The following is a 12519-nucleotide window of genomic DNA, read 5'->3' as shown; positions in this document are numbered from 1 at the left end:
ATTGTTTTCTAATACTGCTTTTCCCCTTTGCCTTCTGTGTTATTTCTGCATTTTAGTCATGTCCCTGTTACACCAGTGACCTAGATGCAAGGCTGTGTTTGTGTCAGGTAACTGAAGAACAATTCAAGGGATAATTTTCTGCAGTTAAATGTAATCCTGTAATAATGCTTTATTCTGCTTTCAATCAATATATGTCTGAACCTGATTCTTATTTACACAATTTCAACAATTTTATTGATATGGACTCATATGCGCTATCAGAAATGCCAAAATAACACATCTTCAATTCAGATGCACAACTACTAATGATTCTAGGGTTTTCAGACATTAAACTCATACATAAGGTTTGTATTTTCAGAATGAACTAAGCATATTTCACAGTGCAGTCAAAGAGGACAACATGTTTCAGCATATTTTAAACTTTCATATGTTCTTGAAGAGCTTTCTCACTTGAAACATTAGCCATCTGCCAGTACGCTTCTCTTTATAGGGAAGATTATTACAAAGGCTATAGTGAAGCAATGTAGGTATCATTGTGTGACCTTAGATCTCCTCGATCTTTTTAAATCCAGTATCAGAGTTTCTGTTGAGATTTACCAGACTCATTGACTGATCTCCTCCTGGTAACAGTTAACAGTCCCAGCAGATTCCTTTAAATCCATCCAGGATTTTATGATAAAATCACGTTTTTTATAATTTAATAGCAGATCATCTCTGGAATTAGAGATTTGGTTTTAGGGTTTCCATTCCATTCACTTTCTGATGGTTATGCAATCATTGCCTACAGGAAGGAATTCTACTAGAGGGTTCCCCAGTATTCATTTGTAGGCTGTTTCTCTTCAACATTTGTGAGCGGGAGGTTCTGATAAAGCTGATGAACCAGTCTGAGTCACAGGATATCAGAGTGGAGAGGGCAGAATGGCCTTGTCTATGTTCTTTGCCTATGTCCTGCAAGATCTGCTTTTCTTTCCTGATTATTCTGAGATTATAATTTATAATGATAAATATAATTATAAATAATTAACTGTTAATAGTTAAATAGCCATTGTGATCTATTGATCTTTTTCATAGTTAAAATAATCTGTGTTTTATTAATTTTTGGAATAGTTCTTTCTAGTGCACCATGTGGGGTAGTAGTGTAGATTGATCTACTTTCTAATGTGCTTCTTTTCAGAACTGCCAACTTGCTGACAACTGTTGAACAAAATTACTATTTAATCCCCCTGAATGTGAACTGTGAATTATTAAAAAGCAGAGAAAGTCAGAATGTTGTGAAATTAACACATCTGTCAAAATTAACTTAAAACTATTTCTTCATTGCTTGAAATGTGGGGTGACATTGTTTAGAACAAAAATATTTACACAGCCATCAAAAGATAATGAGATGGTGTAAAGTATATACGGAATGTCACATTTTGACTCAGTTTTGGTATTCATCATAAACTCTATACTGTATAGAGATTCACTTCCAATAGATCTTTTAGAAACAACATTGAGATTTCTTAAATATAAAAGCTACAGATATAAGGCCAATAATCCATTTCATCGGAGTAAGATTTAAAGACTGAATGTTAATCCAAAGTGTCATCTGTCATTATTTGTCTTCATGCTCTGAGTTGGTTTAGAACAGAGCCATCTCCTCCATCTTGACCCTTTCTGTCATCATCAGACACATTCTGTGCGATTTTTATTTATTTATTTATATTAAATTTCTCTTTCTGATTAAAAGCTTTTGTACCTGCATTTGCTTATTTCCTTCTCTGATTCTGAAGGATATCTGAAATGTAGCTGTGATTAAGAACAGGCTGCGGGTTCTGTTCTCTGCCTTACACAGTTGCACAACTGCTGTGATTCACACTTCAGAGTAGATTTTCTTGCTGGCTTGATGGTTGTCAAGAGGAGACTGTCCTGATTTGCAAAAAAGTCAATTTTATTATTATTATTATTATTATCATTATTTAACCTTCCTGTCTATTCTGTTCCTGATCCCTAGAAAATCACTTCTGCTTCTCCAGCCAGGTACAGTTAAGAATGTGGATAAGCCCTGCCAGATATTTTTTTTCATTTCTCTGTCTTAATCACATGACAGTATGATGCTGCCTGAAACTCCTTATGTCTTCATGTTGACTGGTAAAGATTGAGTTTAAAGTATATAGGAAGTGTGTACTTTTCTAGTTTTCATTCAATAAAAAAATATGAATGTATGCCAATGGCTTAATTTTAAATTTGTTTAATTGTTCAAATTGTTTAGTTACCAACATGTTTAATTATCAAAAATGTTCATTTCTTTTAGGGTTTTTAGGAACCTCTTGTGAAGAAAAAATAGACCCTTGTGCATCATCTCCCTGCCAGAACAATGGAACTTGTTATGCAGATAGACTTGTCTACTCCTGCAGTTGTAGTTCTGGATTTACAGGACCTACATGTGCTCAACTAATTGACTTCTGTGCTCTGAATCCTTGTGCACATGGCATCTGTCGCAGTGTTGGAACCAGTTACAAATGCCTCTGTAGTCCCGGTTTGTACCAAACATTTACGTGACATATTTTATAAATCTTCTAGTATTTTTCTTTGTAGATTTCAATGTATACTTTAAAATTACTTAATTTTTTTTTTTCTTTTCAGTAAATAAAACACACTGAGCAGATGTTTTATCTGTTTTGAATAATGCTAGGAATCTACACATTCCATTTGGAAAATCAGGAGTTGCAGTGTAAGCATTGAAAATACCCACTGAGATCCATATGGCTTGGTTGATACTAACTGTTACGCCATGGAAATGTAGCGTGCAGGATAACTATTTCTTAGGTGAGATAGCCAGTGTCAGTGAAGTTGAAAATTTGAGGGAAAGATTTGAGAACGTGACAGTAATTTTTGGGAAAGGACTGGAAACAGACAAAGTAACTGAACAAAGTAGTGTAGGAAAAAGAAAAGGGATTGCTAAACAGCAGAGGCTGTGAACAGGAGAAAAAAATTGTGAAGTTCTAAATAATTACAGAAATCTGTAATGCACTGAGGACACAGTGAAGAAAAATCTCTGGAGGAAGGAAAAACTATTGAGATGCAGAGCTGCCTAACTCTGGACAGCAATGGAAGTGATCAATATATACCAGTAGGGTTTGATCCTTAGTGGTTTTAAATATATGACTGAAACCATAGTTTACTGAAAAAGACAACCAAAGAACTCTGAAGAGCATTTAGAAAATATATCTATGATAGATATGGTCTGGAAAGTTCTGAAAAGAATTGTAGGAATCGAAACACAGAAGAGATACTTATGTATAAGCAATATGAAAAGTCATCAGCAGCCTCACCTTCCCAATTAGTGTAAAAACTGTCTTCTAAATATCTAGTATAAAAAGGGATTGGATTCGCAGTGTCAGGAGCAGTCCAAAGGCCCTCCAGTGGCATCCCTGGAAGCAACACAGTGTCTCTTGGTCTGGGAAAACGAGGAAAGACTTTGACAGTCTGTTATAGCACTTCTGATGTTGGTGAATAGAATTTGTGTGCGGTTTGGATGCATTATCAAAGGTTAATAATAAATAATCTGAACTACAGAGACATTACCATACATTAGTGGGAATGAAATGCTATCTGCTTCTTGAGCTTGGAGGCTTGTAGGCTCTCAACATAGTTATGCCAAGCTCCAAGGCTTTTTTTGTGTGTGGTAGTCTCTCACTTTCAAATATACCACAGAATAAATGCACGTAATACAGATATATTAGCAGTAAGTTTACTAATTAACATTTAGGACTCCCTTCTATACTGGTTATATATTATCTCTGAAACTCACTGTTTAAAAAAGAAAGCAAGAACTTATTTTTTGTGTGTTCAGTCCATGATTCCATGTTCTTTTTATGAGGTATTTGACAGAGGATGTAATTTCTTACTATAAAAACAAAGTGCTGCAGAATTTTGCTTCTATTTTCAGCTTGAATGCCATCCTTCCTCCATACAGTTTCTACCAGCAGGTTTGCGGTGTCATCTGGATTTTCAGTTTTGTTACACTAGCCTCAAAAATTAAACAGCAGAGAAATTTTAAATGGTTCCAGTTCAACCAAGATCTGTGAAAGTTCCCTTTCTTAATAGGCACTTTGATTTCCAGATTGGTATTCTGGCCAAAAACAGATGATGAATGAGAAATGATAGCTGTTATACTTGTATATCTTGCATATCATGATTTGCAGAACACTCAACCAGGCATTTACTACTGATTTTTGTGCATGTGTTGACTCTCACGAGCAAAGTTATGGATAAACTACACCATGTACTAGCTTGTACAGAAAATTTAATTTGTGTGTATCAACTTGGAAAGCTGCCTGATGCTTTTGAATATTCTCATTTCCAAATTGGGAAAGAAAAAAAGTCAGCAAGTCTGAGTTAGGTTTTAAATGAACAAGTTTATTTCTTGACCACATAATGTGCAGCTAAGTTAGTGAGGAGCTGTGTATGAACTGATGTTCCTTGTGAATTAGAGTTCTCTGTTGCTTTTTATCCCTTTAGACCTTCCCAACAAAGAGGGTTTTGTCCTACTGTCTTAATTTGCTAAAGTGTTAAGTCTGGATAAGCACAGGGAATTGCTGCCAAAGAGCTAGTTTCTGAGAGACCTTCAAAAGCCTTCAGCCTTGTTCTTTATCGACTTACTAAGAGAGAGGATGCATCTCTCTCTCCCTTTTGTTATCCTGTTAGAGCAGATATTCTCAGGAGGTTGGCAAACACTGCTGTATCTTTTGCCCCATCAACTTGTTCTTCAAGGCTCTGACAAAGCCCATGGCTTCTCATCAGCCTGCTTGATACAGATTTTGTGTTCCTTTTCATGTTTTTTCCCTTTGCAGTTTTTAACACAGCCATGTTGGAGAGCGCCTTAGCACAGGTAGTTGTCTGTAGCCCATGCCTCTGTGTTGCTTCAGCAGGAAAGGTTTGGGAATCCAAGTGAGAGTGGCAGCTGATCTGTAACTGTCCTTGTGAAGATGAATAGCAAAGGATGGTTGTGTGGAAGGAGAAGAGGTAATGCAGGGACATCTTTTTTTTTTTTTTTTTTTTTTTTTAAACTTTTAGTTTCACTATCCCAGCATCTGAACAGAGCACATCAAAGTGAAACTGTCAATGGCAGATTCTGCTGATGTGCATGAAACAGAGGGTATATTCACTTTATAGTGACCTGGAGAAAGAATTTCATCTTTTTAGGCGCCCTTTTTAAAGCTGCAATGACAAATTTGTTTTCTCCTGCTCAGGACGCAGCAGCTGGAATAGTGCTGTTAATGTACATGGCATTCCTCTCTAACATGTCCATAGAAATGCTGTATACAAGATGGTAGGCAAATAGCTATATTTGGCATTGCTTGTGAGTTTAATCCTCGTGCTACGAAGGAAGCAACTGTGCTATACTCTGTTATTCTGAATTTATTTCTGAAATATTCTCCCAATTCCATCTCAGTTCCAATCTTCTTGAAGACATATGTCCACATCCAGTACCATACATGGTTCACACACCAGTGTAATTTAAAAGCAAGTGCAAAGAGAAGCCCTTCTGAAGAGCTATGGAAGGAGACTCAGTGCCACCAGGTGCAGTGCTATGGGTGAGGGCTTCTGGGGCTGCACAATGGGGAGATGCATCTCCTGGCTTTTGAGAAAAGTCCTGAAATGTTTCTTAGTAAGCTGCTGTATTTCAGGCCCATTTCCCTGGCATCTTTATTCATGCCTATAGCATCCTAATTTATGATGTGATCATTTTTCTACTGCTTTTATAGTTGTATGTACCAAGTAAATAAAGACTTTTAAAACCATATAAAACAACGCACAGCATTAGATTATAGATTACAAGAACTTATTTGTGGCATTGCATCGCAGTAACAAGAAATCAAGAGAGAAATACTGGCTGTGATGAGGCAAGAGGGTTAAAAGTTTAACACCAGCTTATGCTGTTGGGCTTGAATACCTACCTCACTTTTCCCACAGGTGAGGAAAGAAAAGATGGTGCTGTGTTTTCAACCAAGCCAAATTCCAAACACTTCCAAAACATGGAAGGCAATCATTTGTCTTCATTTTTCAGTCAATTCAGTTGATGTTAACTTCCTGACCAGTTTGCAGGCAGGCTATGTGGTACTGTGGCATGAAGTTGGTAGCAGAACATAGTGAGCAGCGGGAGAGAAAATGCAACATTCTTTTAACTCAGTGTTTGCCATAGTTTCCAGAAAGGATATAAACATTATGAAAAAGGCATGTTTTAGTACAAATCTTTGTACTGTTTGTACTTTCAAGAATGAACATATTTTGTACTCTTAAATTCTGAACCTTCCCCTAAAAGTTATTTGGCTAATTATGAAGCACTCCCCAGATTCCAGATGAGTGGGAAACAACTGCTTAGAAACACTTGAGCAGATTGCCTTTTCCATTGATCAGACACACCAGTTTACCAGGGAGGAAACAACTTTTATGTTGCATTTAATCACATTCTTTATGTTTACTGAGCACTGTGACCAGTTTATTTCCTAGAAGTCTAGAAAGACTTTTTAGCTACTGTTAAATCCGGTGATCAAGCAGATTAACTGCCTTTTTCTTATTTGATAGTAAAAGTGAGTGGCCCTTAGCAGGCCTCAAAACTCATCTGTGCTCCAATTTTCTTTGTCTGAATAGCCAGATCATAATACCTCCCTACTGTGCTTGGGAATACCATATAAATAATGTCTTAATGCTTCTGAATTGTTTTGACATTGTACAGTATTAAAGTTAAAATATATTACCATTCTAACTACCATTTTACAGTTTTACAGTTATCACCTCTTTGATGAAAAGCTGCTTTGTGGCAAGGATTCAAGAAAACTTGAAAATATGTAGATAATAGATTATTCCATTTTGTCATCTGAGTGCAGTCATTTGCATTGCTCAGAGTGGCCCTGGCCAGCTGCCTCAGAGCCTGCCACCTCACTGTGCTTTATCACAGTTAGAGTGGTTGGGTTGTCTCAGAATCCTAGGTTATTTTTTGTCATTTTACCTGTGCAGCAGATGTCCTTAAATTAATGTCTCAACATGTATTTGTCTGCACAGTGTATTTCAACTAGCAAACACCTGCCCAAAATCAAAGCATAATTATTAATTTTGACTGGGAAGTATTTCATGGCTTTATTTCCTTTTTGTGTGATTTAGGTTACCACGGCCTTTACTGTGAGGAAGAATACAACGAATGCCTTTCTACACCCTGCCAGAATGGGGCCACCTGCAGAGACCTTGAAAATGGCTACAAGTGCTTGTGCCTTGCTGAATATGAAGGTAAAATGGCTCTTGTCTCTTGTTTTTTGAACATCCCATGTATTATTTTATTATAGGTTTTGTTAAAAACTTGATATACTGTATCCTATGTTGAGCAGAAATAAATCTCACATGTAAAATAAATAGTAGCGAGCTCTGGTGTAGATCCTGATCCCATGGTCTTTATTCAGATGAGCTGTTCAGAGTAGTTCAGATGTGGCTAGCTTGTGTAATTACTCATTTGAGGAATGTATGATCCTGTATGGGGAGAAGTTGAATCTGTTCTTCTGAAGGGTGCTTTTTTCTTACTGTTTATAAGTTGTGTTAGGAAGCAATGGGGTTTTCAAAGAAAGCATAATAAAATTCTTTCATCAGCTATTCTTGGGAGCCATTACATGGAGAGCTTTCCAAATCTTATTTTTGGATTTTCCTAGTGAAGTGAGTTAAAAACATAGCGATAAAGTATTAGTATTCAAAACAGATTAGCACAAAGGAATTTTATTTCTGTTACATATATATATAAACATGGAGTGATTATGTTTTGAGGAACATTACCCTAGTGTTTTTTCTCATTAAGAGTATCAGCCTTTATCTGTGTTGATAAGTAACGCTCACTTAACAGCTTTTTGAGGCTAAATATTCATTCTGTGCCGGTGATTGCACTGTTCTTTGACAATAAAGAATTCATCACTTTAGAGGCTTAGTGAGGAGATGACCCTCAGCTTTTCATAACAATTTAAAGGGCACTTAATCATAAAGTTATGACTTCATCTTCTGCCTTCAACCAATCTGTACATGCAAGTGAGAGCTCTGTGCGTTCAGCGCATTTTGCTTCAAATGTTCCTGTTCCTCTGAACAATTTTTGCTGATTACTGAGGTTTCTTCCTTCCATACTTAATGTATGCAGTGTCCCTAATGAACAGAGCAGAGGTAACTGGCTCCAGGTATTATGTGGGCTTCAATTTTACTAACACCTCCCTCTATCTGCAGCCCCTCTCCATGCCTCTGCCTTCCCCTGGGCATGTTCCTGGCTCTGCTGGTCTCTTCTGCTTTGCTGCAGAAGTAGAAACTGACTAACTCAAGTGTTTACGTATAGCTGTGCATTTGAATAAATTAATTTATCTTCTTAATTGCCTCAGCTGTGTTCCTCTGTTTCCTATGAAAGTCAGTGAGAAGCATCAGAATGCTTATGCATATAATTACATTTTTATGTTCAGTTATTACTGAAGATGATTATTGTTTGAGTTCTATTGAAGAAAAGCTGATCAGATTATGTATCACTATGTCATTGTTTTTTGTAGACTCTGGGAGGTCTTGCTAGCAGAAATCACCCTACCTCCCTCAAGGGTCATAAGGGCAGTGGGAAAGCACGTGTATTAAAGCTTTACTACCACAGAATGTATGGCTGCAGTCATACAGCAGGCTTGGAAGTTGCACATCATTGCACTCCTCCAGATGAAGTTACCACCTGTTCTGATTCCAGACTGTCAATGTGCATAATGTTAACAGCAGTTACTAATTTTTTCTTTTCAGGAAGTCTCTGTGAATTATACAAAGATCCTTGTGTTAACATCAACTGTCAGAACGGTGGCACTTGTGACAGTGAAGGGCTGAATGCCACATGTATGTGTGCACCTGGATATGCAGGCAAGTAATTTCTACCTTACACAGGATGTTTAGTTGTCAGCATTTACTGTACCCAAAAAGAAGACAAACACCAAATAATACAGCATCTCTTGAAGAAAACTAATTAATTGGATATTGGTGAATTGTAGTCAGTCTAGTGGGAATAAAAATGTACTGATATTTCTTGCAACTGCTTTCAAATTAAAAATTTTTGTAGCAAAAAAGTATGTTCTTGAAGGGAATTCACTGGGCAAATATCTCTCTGTTGTACATTGCATTTTAAGAATAAGATTTTGAAGAATTTCAAGTAAGCCAGTATAGTATTGAACACTGCTGAAACTGGAAGATGTTGTAACCTTGACCCATTAATTACTGTGAACTGAAGAAACTGCTCATTCTGTTACCTACAATTGCTAAAAGCCCTAAAGTGCTTGTTATAAATCAGTTTGTACTTTCAGAGTAATGGTAAGCAGCCCATTTAATCCTTTGGCCTTATATTTAAACTGGTATGAGCGGTTTAATCAAAATATCTGCTATAATATATTCAAGAACTCGATGCTCTGTTATTCATAAGGTAGCATCCAAGTGAGAGTAATAGATCAACCTATTCATGGCCTTTTTGAGATCAAATAGTGCTTTTTGTTCTGTGCTAAAGGCCTTTTTTTTTAAAGCTTTCTGTTGCAAAATGACTTTTTTTCAGAGGTTCTGAAAAAAGGTTCTTATTATCTATGTTATTATACCTCTATAGCAATTCAGGATATATATGGCAATTTGTTATATTGCACTTGTTTTACAAAGAATTTATATTTGAAGCAACGAGAGAGTTAGCAGTTAGAAAAAAATCAAATGCTACTGATGACATGTCTAATGTGTGATACAGCTTCTGTATAGAAGTTGTTTTTTGTTTCTGTTTTTTCTCCTGATACAAGGTGAAGAATGTGAAATTGACATCAACGACTGTGACAGCAACCCATGTCACCATGCTGGAACTTGCATAGATCAGCCTGGTGGTTACACTTGTCACTGTCCACATGGCTGGGTTGGTGCAAACTGCGAAATACGTAAGTAATTATCAAAATTCCATTAAAGACATTTTAGAGGAGAATGTTAAGCTGGATTTGGACAATAAAGGTGAAGCATAAGGATGATCTGGATGAAGATAAGGCCATAACCTTTCAAAAGTGGCTGTGAAAGTTGGAAAATTGTGTTTCTGGCACCTCGCCTAGTGATGCGTTGGACCAGATTGTCCTCACAGTTGGGCGCTAAGCAGTTTGTCTCTTAATTGCACGTATGCTTCAGAGTTTATTTTCATACTCACCTTGTGTAAAGAGCTACATGCACAATATTAGCAGACTGGTACTGACTTCTGAGCACCTGCAGTTCTAGAAATGCTTCCACAAAACTATTTTGAACTTGCTTTCCTCAGGACACCAGGACTGTGTAATTATGCTGACTGGTGCGCACATGCTGTTACCACCTTTGTCAGGAGCAATTTCCACCAGATTTGTTAGGAAGGTAAAGGTCTCCCAGGCAAAGTATTTCCTAATATTTAGTAAGACTTAGGGAAGGTCTGGTAGAAGCTCCATTGTGATCCACCTTAGCACAGAGGAAAGCTTTAGTGCAAGCTTGCAGTCATGTTAAGCAATAGAGAGTACATGAGGAGAAGGAAATATGAAGCCCAAGTGTGGAGTATTTAATACAGAAATTAGTCTTTATTCCTGCTGCACAGAGGGCTACTTTATATCTCACTGATGTCGCATTCTTGGGCTACAGATATCTTCTCTACTTAAGTTTAGCTGTTCTTTAATGCTCGGATATTATGGCCATGGATCCCTTCAAGATATTACACAGATGCACACATTTCTGTGAGGGGATTATTTACACCTCTAACATTTTACACAGCTAACACTGCAGAGATATGCAATAAGTTTAAAAATGAACAGAAGTGAATAAGCACTCAGAAAATTCCTGCTGTACATTCATAATTCACGAAGGCTGGAATAAAAAATGTTTTCTGTATATCATTTCCACAAGGACAAAACAAAGCTTCATTTTTTACTAAAACATTGCTTAAATATATCAACTGCTTTTTAAGTTTATTTCTATTCTCAGTGTTAGTCCCTACTTTAACCCAAAATGTCACCAACCACCATGGTGTTGGAAACACAGCACTGTGTGCTGGCTGTACACAACATTGCTGGGGCTACATGGTGGTCAGATGAGCTTTTACTGGCAGGGCTGCTCAACATGCATGTCTCAGGTGTCGCTGAGTTAATGAGCAAGGCAGTGCAGTTCTTTCTTTGTTAGCTACTAAGTAGTGGGCTGACAGGTGAGCTTAGTTCTTGCAGGAAGCAATAACCATCCTGTAGGCATATTTCATGGAGTGCCTGGATATAGTAACTATTATGTTTCTGTTACATTATGGAATGAATAGCTAAGGAGAATCAGGGAGGGCTGCATGCTTCTGAGCCCTGGAGATGAGCTGTGTGAAATCAGGGATGCTTGCTCTGGAATCCTTTGACTGTCACGTGCTACGGTCACTAAGCGTAATTGTGGGAAAATGGGGAGAAAGCAGAACAGAAGGTGGAAGAAGCCTTTTCAGCAACCCAATTATTCCTGCATCCCCCTGTTAGGGACATATACCTCTAATAACTAAATAAGACAGCTGAGGTTCAAGCTTACATTTGTGAGTGATCAACGTCAATTCTTTCTGATTCAATTTGTAAGTCTGCAAGTGAAGGAGTGGGTAAAATTACACTTGAGATATTCTCTTGAGTGAGGAGATTGTCTCTGCTTAGTGCATATTGCTCTACATGTGGCATCCGGTTATACATGAACAGCAGTGGCTTCGTCTGCTGCTCTTCATCTGCTTGTAAACTACGTAAGTTTAAATGACGGGATGAAGCAACAGCATGTAGTTATTACTGTTGCGAGCCTTTCACTGACTTCAGTGATTTGTTCTTTTGTCTTGTTACTGTTGTGACAGGAGGCAGGGAATTATCTGAGTGTTAATGGACACTGATAATACTGCAAGCCTGATTTTTAACCAAAAATATTGGTCCTTTTCTTCCCACCTCATTATTTGGAGAATAAATCATATTGTATATTTCATGGCAATCACTTTCAATTGAAGAGGCTGAAATTATTGTCGATTATTATTTCTTTTTTTTTTTTCTTTTTTTCTTTTTTTTTTTTTCCCAAACAAACCAGATAGTGGAGTTTATATATGTAATAATAGTGTAGAGATGTTAAAAATGCAATCCACCTTTAGTTTCTTTGATAAGCTTAACACCAACAAATGTCATTCTCCCTTGCTAGTAAAATTTCTTTTATCCAACATCAAATGAAAATGCTGTGTTGTTATGGGGCATTATGATGCTTCACAACAGCCAGATTTAGGCATGAACGTGCAGCCTCTCTAATCAATACAGGGGCTAAAACACAAAGCTGTGGAAACTTTCCTAAACTCTCTGGATTTTAACAGGTGTGTAAAGGATTATGCAAATAGAGAGGGGCTGATTTTTGAAGGAATCACTTTGCAGAAGGATTTAAAAGCATTTTGATCTGCAGGTTTTTCTACAAAACTATGTATCTGTGGGAAGTTCTTTGTTCTCAGAGCTAAGAGATGTCCATCTGATTTGAACC

General features: G+C 37.2%; 1 protein-coding gene across 1 annotated transcript in view; it reads left to right on the top strand.

The window, feature by feature from the left end:
* Positions 1 to 12519, top strand: part of DNER (delta/notch like EGF repeat containing) — a 97075-nt gene that overhangs the window by 74654 nt on the left and 9902 nt on the right. The window contains exons 8-11 of the mRNA XM_015871494.2: positions 2294 to 2518; positions 7147 to 7269; positions 8782 to 8895; positions 9804 to 9935. Coding sequence (XP_015726980.1) covers positions 2294 to 2518; positions 7147 to 7269; positions 8782 to 8895; positions 9804 to 9935 — 594 coding nt within the window. The remainder of the gene's footprint in view (positions 1 to 2293; positions 2519 to 7146; positions 7270 to 8781; positions 8896 to 9803; positions 9936 to 12519) is intronic.

Source organism: Coturnix japonica, chromosome 9, assembly GCF_001577835.2.
Source record: "Coturnix japonica isolate 7356 chromosome 9, Coturnix japonica 2.1, whole genome shotgun sequence".
Lineage (NCBI taxonomy): Eukaryota > Metazoa > Chordata > Aves > Galliformes > Phasianidae > Coturnix > Coturnix japonica.
This window is presented reverse-complemented; position numbering and strand designations above follow the sequence as displayed.